This window comes from Episyrphus balteatus, chromosome 4 (assembly GCF_945859705.1).
Source record: "Episyrphus balteatus chromosome 4, idEpiBalt1.1, whole genome shotgun sequence".
NCBI classification, from domain to species: Eukaryota; Metazoa; Arthropoda; class Insecta; order Diptera; family Syrphidae; genus Episyrphus; species Episyrphus balteatus.
Window position 1 is genome coordinate 58,826,253 of NC_079137.1, and position 26,923 is coordinate 58,853,175.

Sequence of the window (26,923 nt, forward strand, 5' to 3'; positions counted from 1 at the left end):
TCCTTACGTAAATACAACGAAAAAATTCGTTGAGCCAACGAAAATTTAATTAATTTTCAGCCGGTGAAAAATTTAATTGGCTCAACGAAATGGCTTTCATACGTTAATGAAGAACTTCATCAACTAACGAAAACTGTCGTATTTTAATGAAATTTTTCATTAAAATTTTCGATCGCGAATTAATGAATTTTTACATCACTTTACGAAAGTTTTTCATCAATTAACGTAAAATTTAATTAAACACGGTGATATTTTTATGTATTTTTTGATTAATTTATGAAAGAACTTTCGTTAGCTAACGAATTTTTTCGTAAATTCTATGAATATTTTAATTAAATTACGAAAAAATATTCGTTAGCTAACGAAACTTTTCGTTGTATTAATAATTTTTTTTTTAAGATTATAGTAGGTATATATTTATTGGACTTGTTAAATTATTAACAGTCCAAACAAAAAATTGGCGTTTCGACCCGGTAGAGCTCACTTGGACTCATCACTTGACTTATCCGTGAGACACCTTGTCAAAACGCAAATATTTCTTATATTCAGCTCAACTTACATAGATTTTTAAACAAAAACCTAATGTGAACTATATCCAGCAAGATTAAATTTTTAGTCCATAAAACAGAAATGCACCCGGCAACGATATTTTTTCGTTAACTGATGTATTTTTTCATAAGCCAATGTAATATTTCATTAGTGTATGAAGAATTTTCATAAGCTTATGAAGATTTTCGTTAGTTAATGTTGAATTTCATAAGTTAATGAATTTTTTCGTTACTTTATTAAAACTTTGATAAAGTAACGAAAAAGTTCTTATTTTTGTTCTTCAAAATGAGTATGAAATTTTTCGTTAATTGATGAATCTTTTCATTGAATTGGATTTTTTGGCACTAAAAAGGGAGAAAAAGTGTATGAAACGTTTTCATTAATTGATGAAGGTTTTCATATTACGAAAAATTACATATTTTCGTTGAGCCAACGAAAGTTTCGTTGGGCCAACGAAAATGTAGTGTATGAAACAATTTTCGTAATTTTACGAAATTTATTATTTTCAGTGTATACTTAAGCACTTATTCCAAGATTGTATAAGTACAAGGATGTTTTTTAGTGCATGTCCTTAAAGGAGAATGGGCATTTTGGACGTTGAGCAGCCATTAATGAAATTGGTATCAAATGAAAGAATTATAACCCAGGAAAAACTTTTACTAAGGAAGTTTGGCTGTATTGCGTTAAGAATGCAAGATAATGCAGTATTAGTAGTATTAGTGCACTGCTCAATGTATGAAGGACAAATTGATTTATATTTTTATATGGAACATAAAATACGATGCTCTGTCATTTTCCCTGAGCCTGAGGCATTAATCTTGAAAATCCGACCAATAGAACTCATAATATAAGATTTTTAAGACAACCACTTCAAGATTTTGTTCGAAAGTTTTCAAACAATTTAAACTAACAAAAAATTGAACAACGAAACTCTAAAAATTGGCTTGAAATTGTTGTTTTAAATGCTAATAGTTTGGGTTCTAGTGGTTGGATTTTCAAGATAAAGGTCTTCAGGATCAGGGAAAATGACAGGGAATCATATTTTGAACTTAAAATAGATACACAATTGAGTTATGACATTGAGACAGTCTATATAAAGTGTTAGATGCAAAAATGAATTTTATCCGTTTTTGAAGTACGTCACTCGGATAAAACTTCTGCACAATATATTAAAACCTTAATTACATAAAAAAATAACAAATTTATTCCTGGCCGCGAAACGTCCACGTTCCATACAAACTTGCCCATTCTCCTTTACCCTTTTCTAAAAAAAATACTTTTTTACATAGATATATATGTTTTTTTCATTGCATTGTTTCGATTCTTAATTATAATGGATATGAAAACCTTCATGCTAAATTTGGTTACCCTGAAATAACTTTTAAAGGTTTTTCGGTAATACGTTTGCAAGTGTTATAATAATATGGTTTGACAGATGAAAAAGAGGAATAATTTTTTTTAAGACATCATATTTCTTTGTTTTACCTACATTTTTTGGAATCAAAATTAAAATACATGAGATTTTATGCCAAAACGACTGTACTGAGCAAAAAAAATTTCTATCAGCATTTATTTCGAGGTTAAACCCTTTTTTGGCTGGGCTATTATACAAGTTGTAAAAAACGATTCCATATATGACTAAAAATCCCTTATTTTTATATTTAGGGACTATAAGTGATCCAAAAGAAATATTTATTGAACAATTGTGGGTTTTCTCATTAATTTTAAAAGTTTTGTATTTTTTTATGCATGAAATCTTAATTGAAAATAAATTAAAATTCAACGTTTTAAACAAAAACTCCATACTGTCGTATTCTTAAAACTTTGGACAGTTAATGGATCTTCAGTTATTAATAGAATTTTATTTTTTCTTATCAAATACTAAAAATAAAACAAATTGTTTTAATTGACTATGAAGTAATGGGTATCAGAAGCGTACACACCATTGGGGCAAGCGGTGCGGTGCCCCGGGGCCCCAACTTATGCTAGGGCCCCGACTGCAGAGAAGTAAACTGTTATTATAAATAAAGTAGAAAAAATATTACCTCAGGGGCCTCAAAAATTGCTACTAAAATAATCTAAGTGACCAACAAATAATACTTTAAGGGCCCCCAAAAAAAGAGAAAGGCATATATCCTTTTTAAAAAACTTTCTATATCGAAATGACACCTTAATATCAAAGGGGCCCCTTAAAATAAATATTGTCCCAGGGCCCCGCCAACTCAACTTACGCCTCTGGTGGGTATTTCTCATATCAATTTATATTGAAATTGACAAAAACATTATATGTAAATAAGTTAGAAACTTTTTATGAATGTAACGTTAGTTACGATGGAATTGCCTAACTAAAAATTTCCTTGTATACAGGAAATCAAATGGTATACTTTGTTTTGTGGTTAAAATTGAATCATTTATTTGCAAAACATGATAAGTCCACTTTTTTTTTAAATTCGTTTTTTTGACTAAATTTGTACTCCAGGGATAACCACCTCTGTCTTTAAAATATGAAGTATCTACTCCATCTATATCCGATTTTACAGCTACGCGAAATATTTTTTTAGTATCAAAAACAAAATAAGTCCCGGACTTATCATCTTTTGAAAATAAACAACAGCTTCTTTTTGTGTAAATGGTATATTAGATTAATGGCTGAAAATCTTAAGTTTAAAGCTACTTTAAAGTTAAATAAGCAGTCCGGACATTGCATTATATTCTCAAATACAATTGTTTGATAGACTGGGGCTAAAAGCAAAATTGCATATCCATTTAAAAACTAATTTCACATCCGTTTATTTTCAAAGTATGATAAGTCCAAAAGCGTTTTTATTTTTTATCTTTTGAGCTATCGCTCCAAAAATTAAAAACGAAACGGTATTTTGTAGCAAGGCAAGAGTTCTACAGAATGTATTTTTTATAAATTTTTCTACGCATATCAAAAGAAAATAGAACGTTTTTTCTTCTCCTGAAAAATTTAAAATCATGGACTTATCATGTTTTGCAAATAAATGATTCAATTATTTAGAACATACATACATTCAAATAAATTATTATTTTCAGTTCCTCTTATGTCACACATGTTTAAAAAAAAATGGCTACCTACGTTTCCATGTTATGGGATGTTTAAAATTTTTCAAAAATTTTATTTTTCAAATTTTGCATTGAGTTTCAGATTAAATTAAATTCTTGATTAAATTAAAATTAGACTTTTAAATTTTCTTAAAGTAAATATATGCAAAAATTATGATAATTTCTAACTGATTGTGTAAGCAACCTCATTATTTCAGAAAATTATAGAAAGAAAAAAAAAATTATAGCAGCGCAGATATGTAAATATAAATGGCAAACAAAATGGCGTAAATGTTCTTTCGTCAATTTTTTTTCAGACAATTTTCATAAAATGTAAATTTGAAAACAGTTATATAGTTTGAATACCTATACAGACTAAACAAAAAATCCTTGAAAAATGTAATTATAATTTATTCATTATTTTTTTTTTTTTTTTTTTCATAAGAAACTTTAACATCATAGATACTTTTATTATAAGAGCAAGTGAATCCAAATAAGTCCTACAATTTATTAACTATAATGACTTAACTGAGAGTGAGTTCATCCATCAATTAAATTAAAGCCCATTCAACACAAGAAATAGTGTATCCATATAAAATATGTATACCTACCTACATAATTGGTATTTTCATAAACCAAACACAATATTGTACATTCCTTGTGCACTTTGCATCTAAATACATATATATAGGTATTCATTCTTGAAAACAATCTAAAATTCCTTTTGCAAACCAAAATATCCTTGTTCCAATACCATTTATTTGCTAAATTTCTATTTATTTTTAATTCTTGTATAAATATTTGTTTTCTTATACAATACAAAACATTTAATTCCAAAGTGGAAATATTGACAAATAAAAATATTATAGAATAGAAAAGTACCTTAAGTGGATCTAAATTTTCCAAAAAGACATGCAATATTTAACCAAAAATCGAAACCACTTCTCGGAACTCTTTGAATCACATTTTCTCTTCTCATTGTGTATGTCCTTTTAAGAACATTATGCCACAATATCATTTACCAAAAATCTTCTGCAAAACTGCATTCGATGCAATTTTATTTAAATATATGTATTGTTATTAAGGTCAATTGGCCAATAGTTCATAATATTGGACAATTCTACAAAAGGTTTATAATAAATCTTCTATTACTCTAGGATTTCTCTCTCTCTCTCTCTCTCTCTATCGTTGCCTTCAAGTTCATATAAAATAGTGCAGAATTAATATACATCCTGCAGGCTTTGAGGGATATCTCTGGACGACTACAATTCCAAAGAGGAATTTCAACAATTCAATGTAAATTCCTTTGACAGCCATCACACAATCCAAATTGAAATGTGAGAGAGTGCCGATGTCTTCAGCTTCAGATTGTACCTGACAAAACTGAATGTAATATATTAAGCATTTCATTTCTACAGTTTATGAGAGTTGCCGCAAGTATTTCTGTCACCTTTCGTATGCATGTATATTCTAATATTATTTATAGTAGGAAAGGAAATATCCTTCATCTTGGTTAAGTTTCTAAGAGTTATTTAATACCTCTATCTCTCTAAATCTCTCTTGTATTTAATTAAATGCAGTTTAGTCTCGTATTTATAACCTATTTGAATATTGTCCTCTCAAACGAACTATGCCCAATGTTTGATGTTTTAAGATAAATACCTTTTGCAAGTAGGTAGTTTCAAGCTGGCAAAACACTTTCGAAAATTCTAACTTAACTCAAGTTACTCTCTCTCTCTCTCTCTCTCTCTCTCTTTTGTCAAAGCTATGGAATATCCTGAACTCACTTTACATGAAACCTTAATCTCATCAACATTTTGCCTTAATCCTTGTTTGTCTTGCGATGTACTTAGAGTTTACGTAAAGCCCTCTCCTCCTTCTGTCCTATTTAAAAACTTCACACACTAAATGGCAACAATTTGGAATCACTTGTTCCACATTTGCAAACTGCAAATGCAAAATACCACTCGCCTTATAGAAAAGTTGGAAGATAAAATAAGCTGTGACAAAATGGCGAAGAAGCGAAGCCAGGATCCACCAACACTTTAATGAAAAACAGACAGACACAAAAAAAAACAAAAAAAAACAAAGAGAATTTTGAAATTTCCCAAGCTCTATTTAAGGAGGTATGCACACTTTCTGTATAGCTAGAGCTATACTAGTTTGTTATGAAAAGAGGAAAAGGAAATAAGAAGTTTGTACTGCTGGCACAAAGTACTTGTACAAGCATTCCAGTCGGTTGACATTTGCTTAGTTGGTTCTTTGTGTCATTAGTTTTGATGTGATTAGGAGTGTTACGTTACGAGTAGTTGTTTGTAGTTGATGGGGCAAAAACAATGCACAAAATGGTTGACATTTGGAAGGGAACAAATTTTTTGCAAGACCTAGAATGTTGGGTATTTTTTTTTTTTTTTTAGTTTTTATTTGAAAATGAACAATATAGTGGGAGGAAGTGAATGGTATTTGCGATCTTTGTGTATTATTTTCAACAAGGAATATATGTAAGGTACTCTATTAAATTTAAATGTTTCTTATGGCATTTGACAAAACGGAACACAAAATAATAGAAGAACATTGTTGGAAGTTTCATTTTATTTCAAAGAATGATGGTAATGTATATGGTGTATGGTGAGCTTAAAGTTAAAAGGATATGTTTTTTTTTTAAAAGGAATGTTATTGGTTTTTGAATCGATTGGTAATGTGATATACCTAAACTAGAATTAACAGTCAAATTAGATCGAAATTCGGGAATAAATCATACAAATTATTATCAACAGGACTTTCTTTGGATTTTATTGGTCCTTGAAGTCTTAAGTACAAATTGGCTTTGGACGCTTTAAGGATTCGTACCAAAAATCGAACTCGAGACAATCATGACAGTCTGGTTTTCTTCAAACTTTTTTGAGGTTTTTAAGAAATTATTTCAAAATTTTTTTTTTGAAAAATCAATTTTTTGAAATCGGGTTTCGTTTTTATGTGTTCTATAATATTTTCTTGAGAATTGCATGATTACCATTTTTTTTTTTTTTTTCGAAAAATATTTGAAAAATTTTATATGGGATCGGGTCAAAATTCTGGCTTCAAAATTCTGCTTTTCAAAATTCTGCTTTTTTAAAGAAAATTCTGCTTTTTTTCTATTCTGCTTTTCAAAATTCTGCCTTTTAAAATTCTGCTTTTCAAAATTCTGCCTTTTAAAATTCTGCTTTTCAAAATTCTGCCAGCAGGGTTGGGGTCGAAATTCTGTATGATGCAAAATTGGGAGCGGGTCATAATTCTGCTTGTCAAAATTCTGTACGACAAAATTCTGTGGGGTCAAAATACTGTAATACCATAATTCTGTACGTCATTATACTGTAAATACAAAATTCTGTACGTCAAAATACTGTATCAACAAAATACTGACTTGCAAAATTCTGTTTTGTAAAATTCTGTACGGCAAAATACTGTATATCAAAATTATCAAAACGATATTTTTTTACAGCATTTTTACAGAATTTTGATTTACAGAATTTTGATGTACAGAATTTTGAAATACAGTATTTTGACCAACCAGAATTTTGCTATACAGAATTTTGACTTTCAGAATTTTGTTCCTACAGCATTTTGCATATACAGAATTTTGACATACAGTATTTTGGCATACAGTATTTTGCATACAGAATTTTTAAACATACAGAATTTCGACCCCAACCCTGCAAAATTCTGTATTTAAAATACTGTATGCCAAAATACTGTATGTCAAAATTCTGTATGTGCAAAATGCTGTACGAACAAAATTCTGAAAGTCAAAATTCTGTATAGCAAAATTCTGGTTGGTCAAAATACTGTATTGCAAAATTCTGTACATCAAAATTACGATATTTTTTACAGCATTCTTACAGAATTTTGAAATACAGATATATTTAAAAGAGGGTTTGCTATGAATTTCTAAGAGATCAACTTATTAAAGAGGCAAGCTTCTAATGCTGATTAATCTAGGTACTTTATTAGGAGCTACGGAAAAAAGAGAGAGAAAACAAAATTACACTTACTTAAAAAAAAACAATCTGAATTAAACCACGTTGCATACCTAAAACGGATTGAAAAAAAATTAAATTTATATTGATTTTGACATTTTTTTTGTAAAATGTTTAAGAAAATTTGATTTGTGATCCTAGAATTGATTTACTTTTTTACTTTAGTAATTATGTTTGTATAAAATTACAACTTTACTGTCAATAATTATATTTAAAGTGTTTTTTTATCAAAGAAAATTTCTTTAAAAATACTGTATTAAAAATACAGTATTTTGCCGTACAGAATTTTACAAAACAGAATTTTGCAAGTCAGTATTTTGTTCATACAGTATTTTGACGTGCAGAATTTTGTATTTACAGTATAATGACGTACAGAATTATGGTCTTACAGTATTTTGACCCTACAGAATTTTGTCGTACAGAATTTTGACAAGCAGAATTATGACCCGCTCAGCATTATACTTGAACAAAAAAATTCTGCCAATTCTGCTTTTTTTATAGCATATGCGCTGACTAAAGAAAAATACACCTTATTAATGTAATTCAACATTGGCACTTTCCTAAATTTTCTTGTTTAAGTGTCGCAAATATTTTTTAAAATGCATAAACTGACTTTCTTTCAAATAAAATCTATAACTTATTGGAACCGTATCAAACAACATATACAAGATATTCCTTTTCTTATTCAAATTTTTGAATATTCATCTTTATTTGACAAATTAAAAAATTTTGAATTATTTTCGGAAATGTTTAGTATTCAAAACCTTTTCTTAATATTTTCAAATTTATTCATTTATAAAACAAAAATTAATATACATTCAAAGAATGCAAATTATGTAGGTAAGTAATCAAATAAACAGATAATATTTCAAGAAGATGATTTTACAGAATTTTGCAAAAAATTGAAAAAGGGTTTGGAAAATGTTAAAAAGCGCTCGCTTTGGAACATTTTCCAAACCCTTGTTTAATTTTTTGCAGAATTTTGAAAAACAGAATTTTGAAAAGCAGAATTTTGAAAGCAGAATTTTGTAAAGCAGAATTTTGTAAAACAAAATTTTGAAAGCAGAATTTTGAAAAAAGAATTTTGACCCCGGCAGAATTTTGACCCCAAACCATTTTATATGCATTATTAAAAAAAAAAAAACGGCCCTAATAATTTTCAATTTTTTTTTTTTAAATTCCTTTTTGTAGAAGAATTCAAATGGCATACTTCGTTGAATTAATTATACAGTGAACAGACCTTTCCATTCAGGTAAAAAATATACATATTTATTTTTTTAAGATTTTCGAAAATTATCCAAGGGGTACCCCTTGTCTAAAAATTCGGAATTTTAAAAAATTTTCTCCAAATCCATCGAATAAAACATCAAAACAAAGAACCTCTTTAGACTTTATTCATAGCTGAAAACCAAAAGTTTGCAGGAGTTCGGGTTGCTGAATTACAAATTTGTTTTCTTTCGGAAGCAAATTTTTTCGGATCAAAATCCCGAAATAAGTTTTGGTTTACATATGAGATCACAGTCAAAAGGCTTATAAGCATTCGGCTAAAAAAATATACAAACTTATTTTTTTAAGATTTCCGAAAATTATCCAAAAAATTATCTAAAAATTCAGTAGGCCATAAGAAAACCAAAAGTTTGCATAGGATTTCGGGTTGCTGAATTATTTGCATCCGGTATATATTTTTTTTTTTCATTCGGAAGTAGATATTTTTTTTTTTCGGATCAAAGTTTTTGAGAAATTGAGTTGAATTTAAATTTCTAAAATTTGTATTCCCGGGCGTGTAATAATTTTCAGATTATGCCATTTCTATTTGTATTCTTGTCGGACTCCAAGAAACTTATATAATACAATTCCCAATAAATAAAAATTAATACAAGTTAATCACCACTATCATCGAAGCAATAATAAGAATGTTTACCTTTTAAAATGGTTAAAATCTACATGATTTTCGACTTAAAAATAACATCTTTTGAAGAAAAACGGATAAAACTGATTTAATTACAATAAAATCGAAAGATCTTAATCGTTTACGTTCTGCATTCTTAATTCAAAACTTGTAATATGGTCTATCTATCTGCAACTTAAATACTAGTTGTATGACAAATTGGGGAACCCCGGATATGAGTTCAATAAGTTGGCATGCTGCTTAAGATACGTTACAATAATTTTAAACATATTAAAGTCTTACTTCAATATAAAACTATTCATCTAAGTGCATCTTAACTCAGTCTTGCAGTGATACTTTTAAACATCAGACAGAAATTTAAAACAATTTGTTGAATATAAAAAAAAAACAAGTTGTCGTTCCCACAATGGCCGGCAGCAAATTAATAAACCTATCAGGTTTTGGAATACTTGTTCTAGCTGTATGCAATAATCTATATCGACATTATTGAACTTTTTTAATTGATAGGTTTTTTTTGTATTTATTTATAGATTTGTTTTGTAAATGGAAAAGAGTTAAATTCGAATGAAGACGAAGCTAGACAATTTCTAAATGAAACAAGTGATGAAATGTTTAATTTTTTCGATGAATTAGTAGAAAAAGATTATATCTTTGAAGTTGATATTCGTTTGAATCAATACAAAACCAATCGAAATTACATAAACTTTGTGAATCAAATTGTTGAAAATGCCAGAGAGTTTGACTTTAAGAATTTTAAAGATGAAGATTTGAAATACGCATTTGAAATATTGGTTAAACTTGCTGATGAGAATATTATTGGAGCCACTCGTTATTCACGAATATTAGAATCCTTGAAAGAACTTGATTATTTAACTCAATATAAAGAGATTCCGAAATATGATCGAAGGAATTCTTTTTTGGCATTTTTTCCTGATGTTTTTGAAATAATGGGCAAATCGAATGATGAACAGGAAATTCAACACTATTGGGCTGCATGGAAGAAAATCACTGGAGAATGGGCTAAGGATAACCTTGCTAAAACGCTAGATGGGTTAAAGGATGCTGCAAATTTGAGTGGTAAGTTCAATATACAAAACCAAATATATTAAAAACAAAGGATTTTCAAAAAATCAATCATTAAATAGGATAAATAGGGGTAAAACAAAATTTGGAAAAAATGGCTATTTTCTAAACGTGACGTTGTAGAAAGTTGATTTTATTTTAATCGATAGATAAATTTATTGTTAGGCTGACAAAGGTATTGAAAAAATAAAAAAAAATGAAAATCAATTTATGAATGGTTTTTTTTTAAACTAAAAAATGTGGTAGATCTTTGACAAAGTGGTGATTATAGATAGGAGACATTTTTTTGACAATTTGAAAAATGCCATTCAAAAGATAGGTAATGAAAAACAAATTAGGGGTCTGTTACGGACTTTTTTCTAAATCTCTGCGTTTTGAAATATGAATTTTTATAAAACACCTACTTTTTAGGGGTTTTTAATGTTTTAAGCAAATTTTTTGAGCTTTCAAAAAAATCTCAAACTTATAGAAGAGGCTATCCACATATCCATTTTTTAACCGTTTTTTATTTTTATATATTTTTTTCCATAATAAATAAATGGATGAAATTGATATTGTTGATAGATAAAAGGCAAAATTATATTTGTACAAAATTTCAATAAATTTCGTTTTCACAATTTTGAGATAACGGTAAAAAAAGTTTTTTTTTTACACAATATATCTTTTGATCTAGGACAGATACAAATTTTATTTAAATTTATTGAGCTTACTGATAATATTACCTTTCATTTGATTTATCACACATAACGGTACATTCACTACAAGCTACACAATCTTTAATTGAAAAACTTCAAAAATACCACAAAACACCTGTGGAGATCTGTTGCTGATTACCAGCCACCAGTGTAGGATATACCGTAATCTCAGTTTGAAATCTCAATATGATTGGCTTTAAAAAATTCTTACTTTTTTTGTAGGTTTCGTACAGATATGATTGAAGCATCATATTAAAGCTGAAATAATAAACTTTTAGATGATATAAAATTTATTAAAGGTTGTCATATAAAAAAATGGATTTAATGGTGTTAGAAGATAAAAAATATTGATTTATTATTTTTTTTTTTTATGAAAATTGATTGGGTTCAAAAAATTCTACCTCTTTTTGGAGATGTCGTACAAACATGGTTGATGTGAATATTTTGAGCTGAAACAATAGGCTTTTAGATGGTATTAAATGTATTATAGGTTATCAACCTTTTTTCTTATGACTTTATCACGTAAAATTATCGTCCGTAAACTGACTTTACTGACAATCACTGTTTTTTTTTTTAGATGTAACTCCCTTTGAGTTTTGGTCAAGAGGATTCAACATCACCGATATGGAAGATGCTTTATTCGAAATTCAACCACTCTATTTGGAACTTCATGCCTTTATTCGTTCTTCATTACAAAAACAATACGGCAAATCTGTTATCGGACCCGATGGACTAATTCCTGATCATTTGTTTAAGCAACTATCAACTCAAGCTTCAGCAAGGGATAGGGTTGTTGAAGAAATATTCCCTCGTGAAAGTCTTCCAGCTATCGACTTGGCCATTGACAAATATACAACAAAACAATTATACGAATTTGCTGATGATTTTTTTGCTAGCTTAGGATTCGAAAGATATCCGGCAAGTATGTGGGGAGATCGTATACGATATAAAATTCATGGTGTTGATGATGAAGAGGATGACCGAAAAGAATGTCGAGCTAGAGTTATAAGTAAAACACCGAATATATATTTGAAATTTTGTGAAAATCCAGACTTTTGGGATTTTCTTGAAGCTTATCGTAATATGGATTATATTTACTATGCCAAAGAAATGGTAGGGTTGCCAGCATATTTCTTTGGAGCTCATGTTAGTTTGGATTATGCACTTGGAAAAGCAATGGTTGTGTCGGCAATGAGTCATCGGAATTTTAAAAAGATTGGAATGATTTCGGAGGATGTTGAGATTCCAAAGAAAGTTGAAATGAATCGTATTTTTAGAATGGTATGTAGAGATTTGAAAAATAAGTTAAATCTTATTAAATTTTAATTTTCAGGCCATGCGTCGTGCATTATACCTTCCAGTGGATTTCTTACATGCTAAAGCTTTTGGAGATTTATTGTCAGGAAAAGTTGAATTGAAAGACCTAAATGAGCATTATTGGGATTTGATGAAGACTTATGCTGGGATTAAGAAACCAGTTGGACATGCAACTGATACTTTTGATTTTCCTGTTAATGTTTATAAAGAATTGAATGATAATCAAATGTCAAGGTATGTGACTTATTTTGTTGAATTTTGTTTCAATTGATTTTGTAAATATCCTTCTAGAGATTATACCACCGAATTTTTTACATTTCAAATTCACAAAAAACTTTGTGAACTGAGTGGAAATTATCCTAAAGAACCCTTGTATTCTTGTGTAATAAGTGGAAGTAAGGAAGCTGGAGATGCTTTAAAGTAAGTGTAAACATGTTTATTATAAAATTTACTGGCTATTTAAAATATTTTCTTCTTTATTTTATAGAAAAATGATGAGTCTTGGAAAATCAAAACCATTTTACCAGGTCATTGGAACTATGTTTCCTGAAAATCCAAAAATGAGTGGTGATGGAATGTTGGAGTATTACAGGCCGATTAAGGACATACTGGCTAAGAAGAACAAAGAAGCAAACTCAAAACTCGGTTGGGAGGGGCAGCTTCATATGAGAAAGCCATAGTTATCTTTTAAAGAAGATTAAAACGTTCATAGAGTTGATATGGACATTTGTATATTTAATACATTTTTTTTTCTTTTCACTTTTTCCAATATTTTGTTTTATTCGAATTCGTCATATAGGTAATATACTCGTACCTACATAATAATCTTAAACTAAATTTGGATGCAAAATCAAAGAGAATGCAACAAAAAATGGATTCCGTCTTAATTCGGAGCTGGAAACACTCTTGAAATGTTTTTGGCATTAATTTTTTAGGAACAAAAATAACGGTATACTAATTTTGGAAAAGTTTAATTTTCTCAAAAATGACTCAAGGGATTTTTGAAAAAAAATCAAAGGTAAGTAGGGTAGCACTATCACTTGGTGAAAACATTGCCATATAACCGTTTCAAAAATTTCTTTCAAACGACTTATTCAACTTCAACGAAATTATTAACATATTGTGTCCCCTAGAATCGTATATTATACGAGTATAGAATAATAGGCTATTGATTATGTCGAAAAAAAACAGGGTAATAAGGAACTAAGACGTTCACGGGTTTTTATTGCAGGAATCGTTCAATGGGTTATAAAAGAAAATAAAACCGCGGAGTGCTATTAAATGAGAGGGTGGAAACTGAAGATAGGGGTGCAAAAGCCCCCTTTTTGGTTTTTTTCAATATACCTCGTAAACCAAGCAAAATTTTGATATATTGTATACACAACTTTTTGTAGAGAATTAAATTTCCAATTGGAATAATGTTTTTTAAAAATTGAAAAAAAAAATTTCCATACCAAAATAGTCGAAACAATTATAAAAAAAATATCAAAAAAATCGATTTTTTGAGTTTTTTTGCTTTTTTAGTTGTACATTTTTTTTGGGTTGAGATAGACATAAACATTACTCCAAACAAAAAAAGAAGATTAAATTTCCTTCAAAATGCTGTACTCACTAAATTTTTTCATTGAAAATTGACCGAAGTATGGCCATTTTAATCTATCTTTTTTTTCGCATTTTTAGTTTTACTTAAGTAAAACAGAAACATTTGAGGGGAAAGTACGATAACTTAAGCACCAAGAACTGATAATGAGATTTTGTAGAGGGGGTAAATACAATCATTGTTTACTATGGGAGGGGGGGTCTATGTCCCCCCGTTTTGGCGGGAGGGGTAATTTTCTAAAAAAAATACTTAAAATTAAAAAAAATTATTAAAAAACAACGGCAACACTTACAGTTTTGATTGATACTTTTTTCAAAAGCTAGAATTATAAACTTAATATTAATTTTAAAATGAAGTTATTTTAATAAATCGATTTTTTTGATATTTTTTTTATGATTGTTTCGACTATTTTGGTATGGAAATTTTTTTTTTCAATTTTTAAAAAACATTATTCCAATTGGAAATTTAATTCTCTACAAAAAGTTGTGTATACAATATATCAAAATTTTGCTTGGTTTACGAGGTATATTGAAAAAAAACAAAAAGGGGGCTTTTGCACCCCTATCTTCAGTTTCCACCCTCTCATTTAATAGCACTCCGCGGTTTAATCTTCTTTTATAAACCATTGAACGATTCCTGCAATAAAAACCCGTGAACGTCTTAGTTCCTTTCTAAACTACATAATCAATAGCCTATAAATACAATTTTGAAAAAAAATAAATTTTTGAATTTAAAATTTTTTTTTTTCATCACATTGAACTTAAGTTTAAGTTGTTGACTAAAAATAATTACTACATAATAGGAAACTAACTTTATTTAAATTATTTTTTCAAAACTAATCTGCACAAAAAATTTTTTCATGATTTCTTTAGGTAACAACGTAAGCGACTGCAACTTAATTTTTTGCACTGAAACGTTTAAGTACTTTAAGAAAAAAATTCAAAAAATAAATTCGAAATATTTTTTTATCAAACAGATAGACTATGTAGGTGATGAATATTTTTGGAACTTTGCTTTTTAAAGTCGATTATTATCATTTTGAAATTATGGTATCCCAAATTTAAAATTAAAGTAGTTAATGAGTTCGAAAATTACACAGAAATTATGTATAAGCAAACCATAAATAGGGTGACAAAAAACATGGATTTGTGATTACATAGGTATATAAAAATTAAATGCACGACTCGATTTCACGTACTTGCTCCTATGGTTTAAGTTACTTACAATGTTACGGCTTTTTTTAAATTTCATAAAAGAATAATGTTAATTTTATTTCATCAATAATTTTATATGAAATGTAAAAAAATCACCTTTTTAATTGCTTTTTTTTATTTCTGTTATAAAAGCAAATATTTAAAGTTTATTTGAAAATTGTTGGTGCTGTTTTAAAAAAAAAATTGTTTTTTTTTTTAATTTTTGAAAAAATGTCCAAACAAAATTTAGTACGACATTTTGAATAAATAATTTGTATACATACTCAAACAATATTTCAAGTAAATTCAATGATCCGTTTTGAAAAAATTGATTTTACAAAAAAAAAAAAACCTAAGTATTAAACAAATCCTAACTTGACTTTTTTAATTTTTTTTCATAATTTTTAAATAAAGGCTACTAAAACGTATTTACACAAAAAATGTTCTTTGGAATTGGTTTAGTGGATTACGAGAAAGTCAGAAATCAAGAAAACGGTTATATGACAGGAACCGTTAATATAATGATCCAAAAAATATTTTTTTTTTATATAAAGTAGGACCTTATATGCCAAAATCGTTAAAGCTGTTATTGACAAAGTCAACCCTTTCCATTTTGATCCTATGGCAAGTACCGTCCTAAAAACCAAATTTCAATTTCGTTTTTAACGCTTTTTTTTTCCTTTCACCAAACGTTTTTAAATTAATTATTATCAAACACGATAATGTATCATTACTGATTGAAACCATTGTTACTAAGGAATACCCAGAAAAAATTTGTTTTCAACCTGTTCAATTTTACCTTATAAGTATAAGTTTTTTTTGTTGTTAATTGAATTATTTCTATTAAAAACAATTCAATTTAATATTATGACATTACACCTTTTGGAAGATGTAGTAAAATATCACAGTGCTTCCAAAGCAATTCAATACATTGTTTTTCTTACAGGAAACAAATATTTACCAATATCGTAATTAATTAAAAGGAAATTCAAAGAATAACTGTAAAAGAAGAAGAATACATATCTGCAAAATGATTTATTGATTAGAAAGTTTGCGCTTTAAATTTCAATATTTTTTCCATGACTAGATAATCTGAGTACATATTGCAAATTCATAGTTATAAAACACCTTTATAACAAACACATCTGAAAAGCTCACTTTTCTTAGCAGCAGTACCGAAAGAAATGTTTATGGTTGCCAACAATTTTTTTTAATAAAATTTTTTTTGTTTTTATATTTTAGCCTAAATTTTTATCTTTAAATTTTTTTTTTTATAATTAATTCTCAACCAACTTAATAATTTATTCACTTATTTATCTATTAATTTTTATCTCAAAATCAATAAAAGTCTTGAGATGATACATAACAGTGGGGCCCAAATGAATGAATATTTTTCAAACTGTTTGTTTTGGAAGATATACTTATTAATTAAACCTTAAAAAAAATTTTATTTGACAATAAAAATACCTTAAACCTTAAAAAAAATTTTTATTTGACAATAAAAATATTAAAAAAAAAATTGCTTGTATCTTAATTCTTAATTTGATCTAAGTTGGCAACACTGTAAGTGAACCTGAAAAGAGCTAGTCTAAGCAGTAGCAGCAGCATCAGTTGTGTATATATCTGAAAATTCATGCAAAGATTTGCAATATTTTCCTTTGAAAAATAACCCAAGGATGAATGCAGTTCATATTAAGATGCATCATACAAGAGCCACCTACATACGTCAAAGACAATATTATGTCGATCAACTTACCTGCATATAGACATGCGAGAATATATGAACAATATTCATCACAAACTGCAAATAGAGAGAATGTCTATTTACCTTAAGGCGTATTTATTAGACTGTGAATGAATTTTGTCGGATTCACTCAATATTACACATTTCTATATCCTTAATAATGGACTGGATTTATATTAACATATACAAAAACACACTATACACTCCATTTGATATCTTATTATAGATATTAAATTTGAGTTTTGAATTTTGATTGATATGTTAATGTGATTAAGCATTCACTTCTTTTGCTATTCACATCAGAGGCAAACTTTGGCGATTGAATTGAATGGGTTTTTGTATACTACTTTGCCAATTTTAATCAAAAGCATTTTGGCAAATTGTTGGATAAATCATCATAATGAAAAGTTTCTAAACAAGAATATAATATATAAATATGTATATCGACTAAATGGAATTATTATTTTGAATGGATATTTGGAATTTACGGTTCGATTTGTATTTGTATTTATTTACCTTCTAGTCGATATATAAAGGATATTTTATCCACAAAAGATGAAATCATTGCAAAATGTTTACCTTTTAAGATATTATTTCAAGTAACAATACATTTTTACTTGCTCTAATAGGGCAAGTATTGGTTTCGTGTCGAAAAAAAAAAAAAAAGGTTTTAATCAAAACCAACATTACGATGATGGAGAATTCCGAAAAAGTGGGTCCCGCAATTCCGTCCGTGCGTCTGTACGTCTGTGCGTCTGTGCGTCTGTGCGTCTGTGCGGTTGTGCGTCCATCTGTACACATTTCCACAGCCTAAACGGGTGGATGGATTTTCTTCAAATTTGGTAAAGATGATTTTTATGGAATTCTGAAAGTTGGTTTTTTTTTGTTTTTTTATATCTCGTTTAGAACGTATACCTCCCATACAAAAAAATACGATATTACGAATTTCTCGAAAACGGCTCTAACGATTTTGATTAAACTTTGTATACGTAATATTTAAAGCAGTGGCAATAAAACTGCATTTTTATTTTTTTCTCAAAAAGTCAAATAACAAAAAAAAAATTTTTTCATTTAACAAAATGTTGCCCTAAATGTCGGCTCTTCCCCAATTTCAGTTTCTTTTTTTTAATTTAGATCCAGCTTTTAAAATCTACAAGTAGACTAACATAAAAATGCTTTGAGCTGCAAGAGCAAGTACGTGCGACCCCAGTCGTGCATTTTATTTTTTTTACTTTTCGGAAGGTAAATGGTTTGAAAAAAAAAAAGTTATTCTTTACAAAAATTTAAGGTAGGTATAGGTAATACAACATTACACAGCCACACAAAAAAATTTAAAAGTTCTGACCTGCGACTAGATTTTTCATATAGTTTTTGGGTCGCTGAAACCGAATCCGAAGTCCGTTTTCCCCAATCACGTCAGGTTTTCGAGATAACCTCAAAAAATTTCACAAAAACAAAAAATTTTTTTCTCTGATCTGGATTTGCGAATATGTTAATCATATAGTTTTTGGATTGCTGAATCCAGATTTTTAGTCAATTTCGTTCTATCACGTCAGGTTTCTGAGATATCCTCAAAAAAATGTCAAAACCAAAAAAACAAAATTCATTATCTGGAGTTGCGACTAGGTTTTTCATATAGTTTTTGGGTCACTAAAACCGAATCCAAAATTTATGTTGCCGTATGACGTCAGGTTTTTGAAATATCCTCAAAAAATGTCTAAACTAAAAAAAAGTTCTTATCTGAAGTTTTTTGAGGATATCTCAAAAACCTGACGTGATACGGCAAAATGGACTTCGGATTCGGTTTTAGAAACCCAAAAACTATATGAAAAACCTAGTCGCAACCCCAGATAAGAAATTTTTTTTTTTGGTTTTGACATTTTTTTGAGGATATCTCAGAAACCTGACGTGATAGGGCAAAATTGACATCGAATCTGGATTCAGCGATCCAAAAACTACATGATTAACATATTCGCACATCCAGATCAGAGAACAAAAAATTTTTTTTTCGTGACATTTTTTGAGGTTATCTCGAAAACCTGACGTGATGGGGGAAAACGGACTTCGGATTCGGTTTCAGCGACCCAAAATCTATATGAAAAATCTAAACAGAACTTTTATTTTTTTTGTGTGGCTGTGTTATTGTTATCGATAAAAATTAACAAAATAATCATGATTTACTAGAAAGAGAATCTTATTACGAATCAGCGTTTTAAAAAATCATTTTATTTTTAAAGCATTTGCTTTCCATTAGTAATTTTTAAAAAAATATTTATTGCAATTAAATATTTGTTGCAACTTAAAATATTTTGCATTAAAAAGTAATTGTATTAGAAATAAAAGTTTTCGGCATTAACAAAAATTAAATGCTAAATGTGTGCTTTAAATAATTTTTTTAATACTCGTCGAATTTCTTACAACTTTGGATATTTGACTATACATAAACTATTTCAACTTTAATATTGAAGATAATAGGTAAAAAATTCAAAATTGTAAAAAATCCGACGGTACAAATGATTTTTTCGTAATTTCCAAGGTTGTTTTCTTTTTTTTTTTCTTTTTTTAAACGTCTCACTTAAAAAGTGTACCTCCCATACAAATTTTTGAGTTATTGCAATTTTATCTAATGATATTGATATTGATTAAATTTAGTGTACATAATGATCTAAGCTATTCTCAAAAAATTCAGATAGTGGAAATATGACGTTGCCATTTTTTGCGAAATCCGACATTTTTGTTATTTACGTAGGTATATCTCGTTAAAGGATTAACCGATTTTATTTAAACCAGACACAAAGATATATCACTTAAAAGGATTGTGTTTAAAAAAAAAGAAATGGAAAACAATTTTTAAAAAATTTTTGTTCATGATTTTTGTATTTACTTGCTCTATAGGGCAGGTATTGGTCCAAAAAAGTGGTTTTCGTCATGACGTCCGTCGGTCTGTGCGTCGCACAGTGCGGCGACCAGTGGAAAAAAGTCAAAAAATTTGACCTTCTAAAACCGGTTTTGAAGAATGCAAAATTATAGCCAGATGTCTAACTAGATGAACTGTAATTTTTTTTTTTGTAAAATGCAACTACAGCAAGCTACACAACCTCTTAAAGGTAACATGTCAAAAGTAGGCCATTTAGTGATGATTTACGAATAGCTGCACCACGGAGTTAAATTGCTCCAATTAAACCGGTTTTTAATTGGATACTCGTAAGAAGGGTAAGCTTAATATATTTTATTGGTTTTTTTTGCACTCCAAAGTCTTAGATCGTTTTAATAACCGGTAAAGTAACGGTTTATTTCTCACAAAAACAGCTTATTTTCAAAGTTCAGCATAATTTTTGATTCACGTGCATTCATCAAAAAAGTTAATAGGTTATAAAGTGGGAAATACGACCTTTCCAAAAAGGTATCATTCATCCGCGTCCACCCGCGTCCCTGCTAGCTATGACTGATTGTTTCAAGCCTTTTTACACACAATTTGTATGAAAAACGCACTTTTTGAGTTATAAAAATAACAATCCTTAGTGTACTTATATGACAAAAACTTATAACCGAAATAAAAAATGTTTTTATACACAATTTACTTGCCATGAGACTAAAAAATAATGTTAAAAGAAAAGATCATACAAATTAGGCTGTTTTGAATTTTTTCCATACTTTGCACTGAATCAACGCACTGTGCGTCGGTGTGTCCGTGCGTCCATCAGTACAAGTAGCTGCAGCCTAAACGGCTTGGCAGATTTTCATGAAATTTGGTACAGATAGTTTTTTTCGTAATATCCAAGGTTGGTTTTTTTTTGTTTTTTAATATCTCGCCTAGAACGTATACCTCCTATACAAACTTTTCGAGGTATTGCAGTTTTCTCGAAAACGGCTCTAACGATTTTGATTAAATTTAACACAAGTAATGCTGTACGTATATCTAATATAACTGCGTTTTTAGTTTTTCTCAAAAAATACGGATAATGGATATATGACATTTTCTTTTTTTTTTAGTCTTAGTGATTCTAACAAAACTGCGTTTTTAGTTTTTCATAAAAATTTCGGGGAACGGATATATGGCGTTGCCGTTTTCTGCCAAATTGATATACCTACATATTTTTAGTTAATATCGCAGACAGATATTTCCTTTCATTTTGAAGTGTTAGTCTATTTAATAGACCCGAGCACCAGAGCAAAAATAGAACAAATTCGTTCAAGACTTTTTATTGGCGATTATGATTCCTTGGCATACAAGAATACTCCAGCCAAAAGTGCTACTAAATCCATTGGTGCATTTCTGAGAAAACGGCAACACAGGTCGGTTTTCAATTTTTTTGATTTAACTCGAAAACCAAGCCTGACTTTGAGATGATTCTAAGACACTTTTCATAGCAAATTAAATTTTCTGTCAAGTTAAGATGGTTAAAAAATTTTAAAAATTATTTTTGACTAAAATTCTAACCTAAAATCAAAGAAAAAAAAGTTAAAAAATTGACAATTTTATTTTTTTTTACTAAATCAAGGGGCATTTTGTGTTTGTAGCCGGGACGTCCAAACTTTGTACTAATGAAATAAAGTAGAGGTAAAATCCTTTGATAATATGCAATTTTTAATTTTTTTTGTCAAGAAACAACTTAAATGTACCTATTCAAAAATTAGCACTTTTTCTAAATTTTTGACTTTTTTTAGTTAAAAGCAAGTTTTTAAAACTCGATAAAATCGTATTAATTGGTAACTTTTAGACTTTTAAAGTAAACATACTTCGAGGGATTGATTTAATATAAACTAAATATGACAAACAAAAAAATTTATTTGCATCCTTATGGCCTTTTGTGCAATTTTGTGTATGTGCATTTTTATAAATATGGGTCGAATGGATGGACGGAGAGAAATTAGCTTTGGTCTATTGCATAGAAGAACATTTAATACCAACTCTTTTACTGTTTTCAATGGCCTGAAAAACAATTCTTGTAAAATCCGCGACCAACGAAAAGTTTCTCTTGAAAAACGAAAAAAATACTCTAATGAGTTTGAAACAAAATAGCTCAAGCAAATTAGTAAATCAAATTGCATTTTTCGCGGGACAAATTTTTTTCATGGAACGTGTTTAGATGAATGTCCTTATCGTAAAAGTGAATTTTTTGGGATGATAAGATATCGAGAACAGCCGCCATCTTGGAAAAGAGGTCGGTGCCGTTTTTATTTTATAACTCGATTTTTACTCATTTAAACCAAAAATGTCCGGGGATAGGCTTATTATCAATTAAATTATCTAAAAAATGATATACAAATGAATTCCGTGAGTTAGTTAAATTCAATTTTATAGTCGGTCAAAGTCCGGGTTCTTCTCGCAAGGTTAAGACAATATGACATTTTTTCAAATATCTGGAGAACTTTTTATTTGTTTGGGATTTTCTTAAAGAATGAATTATAGCACTTTTAATTATCTATAAAATGAACCCTTTATTGTTTTTGTAACCATCACATTGTAGAAGCAACCAAACGTCGAAGTCATGATATACGATTTTTTAACTGAACATATTTGGGATTTCAATAGTTCAAATAAACAATCAAAAATTAAACACAATAGTCTCGAAAACATAACGGCTTACACACCTCATATCTTGAGTTAGGTATACTTATCGTAATGCTGAGATTGAGGTGTTCATGTTTAGAAAAAATGACAGGGCATCAGTTCTTATATTTAGAATTTTAAATAGTGTCACTTTAGCTAATTCACATTAATTGGAAAATTCACTTCATTTAAAGCCTCGAAAACCATATAAAGGTTAACATTAAAGATTTCAAACTTTGAATTCAATATTTAGACGAATATAGTTAAAAAACTGTTTACTTATATTTTGGTTATACCTCCACTTCAAAAATTTGCTCGGTCTAATAGAAGAAAACTTGTTATTTTCTCACTTTTGACTAGTAGAATGTGAACTTCGACGTTAGATGGCTTATACATTATGTTGGTTACAGTTACGATAAAGGGCTCATTTTATAGAAAATTAAAAGTGCTATAATTCATTCTTTAAGAAAATCCCAAACAAATAAAAAGTTCTCCAGATATTTGAAAAAATGTCATATTGTCTTAACCTTGCGAGAAGAACCCGGACTTTGACCGACTATAAAATTGAATTTAACTAACTCACGGAATTCATTTGTATATCATTTTTTAGATAATTTAATTGATAATAAGCCTATCCCCGGACATTTTTGGTTTAAATGAGTAAAAATCGAGTTATAAAATAAAAACGGCACCGACCTCTTTTCCAAGATGGTGGCTGTTCTCGATATCTTATCATCCCAAAAAATTCACTTTTACGATAAGGACATTCATCTAAACACGTTCCATGAAAAAAATTTGTCCCGCGAAAAATGCAATTTGATTTACTAATTTGCTTGAGCTATTTTGTTTCAAACTCATTAGAGTATTTTTTTCGTTTTTCAAGAGAAACTTTTCGTTGGTCGCGGATTTTACAAGAATTGTTTTTCAGGCCATTGAAAACAGTAAAAGAGTTGGTATTAAATGTTCTTCTATGCAATAGACCAAAGCTAATTTCTCTCCGTCCATCCATTCGACCCATATTTATAAAAATGCACATACACAAAATTGCACAAAAGGCCATAAGGATGCAAATAAATTTTTTTGTTTGTCATATTTAGTTTATATTAAATCAATCCCTCGAAGTATGTTTACTTTAAAAGTCTAAAAGTTACCAATTAATACGATTTTATCGAGTTTTAAAAACTTGCTTTTAACTAAAAAAGTCAAAAATTTAGAAAAAGTGCTAATTTTTGAATAGGTACATTTAAGTTGTTTCTTGACAAAAAAAATTAAAAATTGCATATTATCAAAGGATTTTACCTCTACTTTATTTCATTAGTACAAAGTTTGGACGTCCCGGCTACAAACACAAAATGATCCTTGATTTAGTAAAAAAAAATAAAATTGTCAATTTTTTAACTTTTTTTTCTTTGATTTTAGGTTAGAATTTTAGTCAAAAATAATTTTTAAAATTTTTTAACCATCTTAACTTGACAGAAAATTTAATTTTCTATGAAAAGTGTCTTAGAATCACCTCAAAGTCAGGCTTGGTTTTCGAGTTAAATCAAAAAAACTGAAAACCGACCAGTGTTGCCGTTTTCTCAGAAATGCACCAACGGATTTAGTAGCACTTTTGGCTGGAGTATTCTTGTATGCCAAGGAATCATAATCAGCAATAAAAACTCTTGAACGAATTTGTTCCATCCAAAAGGGTCTATTCAATAGACTATGTAAAATGTAAAAAAAAATTAAAAAAGTTAAAAAAAAATTTTTTAGTGGAATTTTGTTTACTAATATTTTTTTTTGTTCAAAATTTAACGAAAATCTTTAATTTCCAAAAGTTATTTAAGATATAGATACTTTGAACTACAAGAGGAAGTACGCGCGGCCCCAGTAGTGCATTTTATTTTTATTTGCAATAATTTTTTTTTATTTTTTTACTTGCGATATGTAAGTACCTACTATATCTGTGGCAACAAGGAAAAAATGACATAAGTCACGATCGATGGCACGATTGACTTAAAACTTAGTACCTACGTAGCATTTTTTGGAGACTCTCCACAGGGGGTTTTTGGAATTTATTTTTTCCTGTACCTGTCATATGCTAATTTCGAAAAAGTTAAATTTTCTCGAAAACTACCCCAACGATTTTGTTGAAAAAATTCAAATGTTAGTTTTTACACAAGGACTGATGAAAATTTTTTTTCTGAAAATCATTATTAACGGTACCTGCCATAGAACCGCTTTTTTTTCAAATCTGATTTCCTGCCAAACAGCTAATTGTATTTCAAAGAAATTTTGTACACAAAAGAATTTATAAAATTTTAATACAAATCAGAAATAAAATTTTGAATAAAATAATTTTCGGATTCAAAAAAAAAACCAAAACGGGACATTGAATTTTTTGAAATTTTGATTTTAGATGTTGATTAGTGATTTCTACAAAATTGCATACCAATTTTATTTTAAAACTTTTATTCCAAAAAATTATTTATAAAAAATTTGTTTTTTAAAAAACGTCTTTAACGATTTTGAATTTTTTTTTGTTCTAAAAATACATTCTAATAACTATATCAAATAAAACTGCATCCTTGTTTTGGAGGACAATTTAAATTCAGATGTTGTTTTATTGCTTTGAAAAAACGAATTTTATTTATTTTTTTTTTTTTTCATTTTTTATGTACAGAGTGTCCTAAAAGCAATGGATCAAACGAAATATGCTGGTAGGCCAACTTAAGGCCTCTCAGAATTTGGTAACTTGTTTTTTGCAATTCTTTCATTTAAACATTACCTAATAACAAGAAACAATTAATTGACTTATATATTTTTTATTGCATACGCCAATTTATTAACAGTTCCAAGTTTTATAAAAATTCAATTTCTTACTTTTATTTCACAGCATTTTTTTTCATCGTTCTACTAACCCTTTCCTAGCCCTAAAGTAACAATATCGTTAGTGAAAATATTTCAATTTATTGTTAAAAAAATAATTACACCTGATACCATAAGAACGATTCAAACTAAACAACAAAAATTTAATTTAATATTCACCGAAGTGCGTAGAAAACCCAATCATAAAATTAAATCTTTCATTATTCAGTTAAATGTAACCCCCGTTTTAACCATTTTGTCGTAATTACATAATTTTGAATGTGAGCTCAGTTGTTAAGAGTTAAATAAATAATATTTATTAGCCATGTGATGATGGTAATGATATGAAATTTGTAACAAAAATTATTCACCGTTTGTAATTTATTTTACTCAATTTTAATGGCTTCCATTATAATGTTTTTTCTTCCATTGTTGGGGTGTATTAAACCAGCAGGGATAAAAGCTTAGAAACCAACAGTTTTTCATATAAGAGAATGTGCGAAAACGCGATTTATATACATAAAAACCTCATATAGTAACGACATCATTTATTTCAACATGAAAATAAATCAAATACTAATGAATTATTAAGAATACCTTTTTGTACATAGTTTTAACCAAATTGATATGTTTACAGTCAAAATGTCTCTTGTGAAAGGTAAAATAAGTAATTAGCCAACGTTCACTTTGAAAATGTTAAACTATAAACTCCCATCGCTTATCTGAAAAATTGGTTTACTTTGATGCGAAACAACTGAAAATGTGATACTACTTGGTAATAAAGTAACTTTTTTAAAATAAATGTTCTATTATAAAGTAACTTCTGTTACAGTTGATTGACTTCGGTTCAGAACACAAAATACCAATCTTATCTCTGTTGAATATATAAGTTTTTCACATCTTTAATAGCTTTTATTATTTTCTGATCAACAAAAGAATTGAAAATTTAATTCTACTCGGTAATAAAATAACTTTCCTAAATTGAATTGAAATTTAAAAAATAACTTCTGTTGCAGTTAATTGACTTATATTATACTAAATCGGTTTAATTAAATACAAAAGAATTGAAAATTTAATTCTACTGGGTAATAAAATAACTTGGTTTAGGTAAATTTCGGTTAAAAAGTAACTTGTGTTGCAGTTAATTGACTTTTATTAGACTGTAAGTTTAAATCACTGCCTAAAATGTAATTTTTTTGACACTTGGGAATAAAATAACTTTTCTTAAGTTCGGGTAAAAAATAACTTCTATTGCCTTGTAATGTAAGTTCCAATCGCCGCTGCTAAAATGTATTTTTTGACAACTTTAATAGCTCCTTGGTGTTTGATTTTACAAATCCTTTCAAT

The 26,923-nt window shown here is 28.5% G+C and overlaps 1 protein-coding gene across 1 annotated transcript; it reads left to right on the forward strand.

Annotated features, from left to right (window-relative positions):
* The first annotated feature begins 9,875 nt into the window (after positions 1-9,875).
* On the forward strand, positions 9,876-13,366 carry LOC129919989 (angiotensin-converting enzyme-like). Its single transcript, XM_056001135.1, has 6 exons — positions 9,876-10,000; positions 10,071-10,617; positions 11,896-12,599; positions 12,652-12,869; positions 12,927-13,055; positions 13,123-13,366. Exons 1-6 carry the CDS (start codon positions 9,947-9,949, stop codon positions 13,313-13,315), a joined length of 1,845 nt encoding a protein of 614 aa, XP_055857110.1. The 5' UTR covers positions 9,876-9,946; the 3' UTR covers positions 13,316-13,366.
* The last annotated feature ends 13,557 nt before the right edge of the window (positions 13,367-26,923 follow it).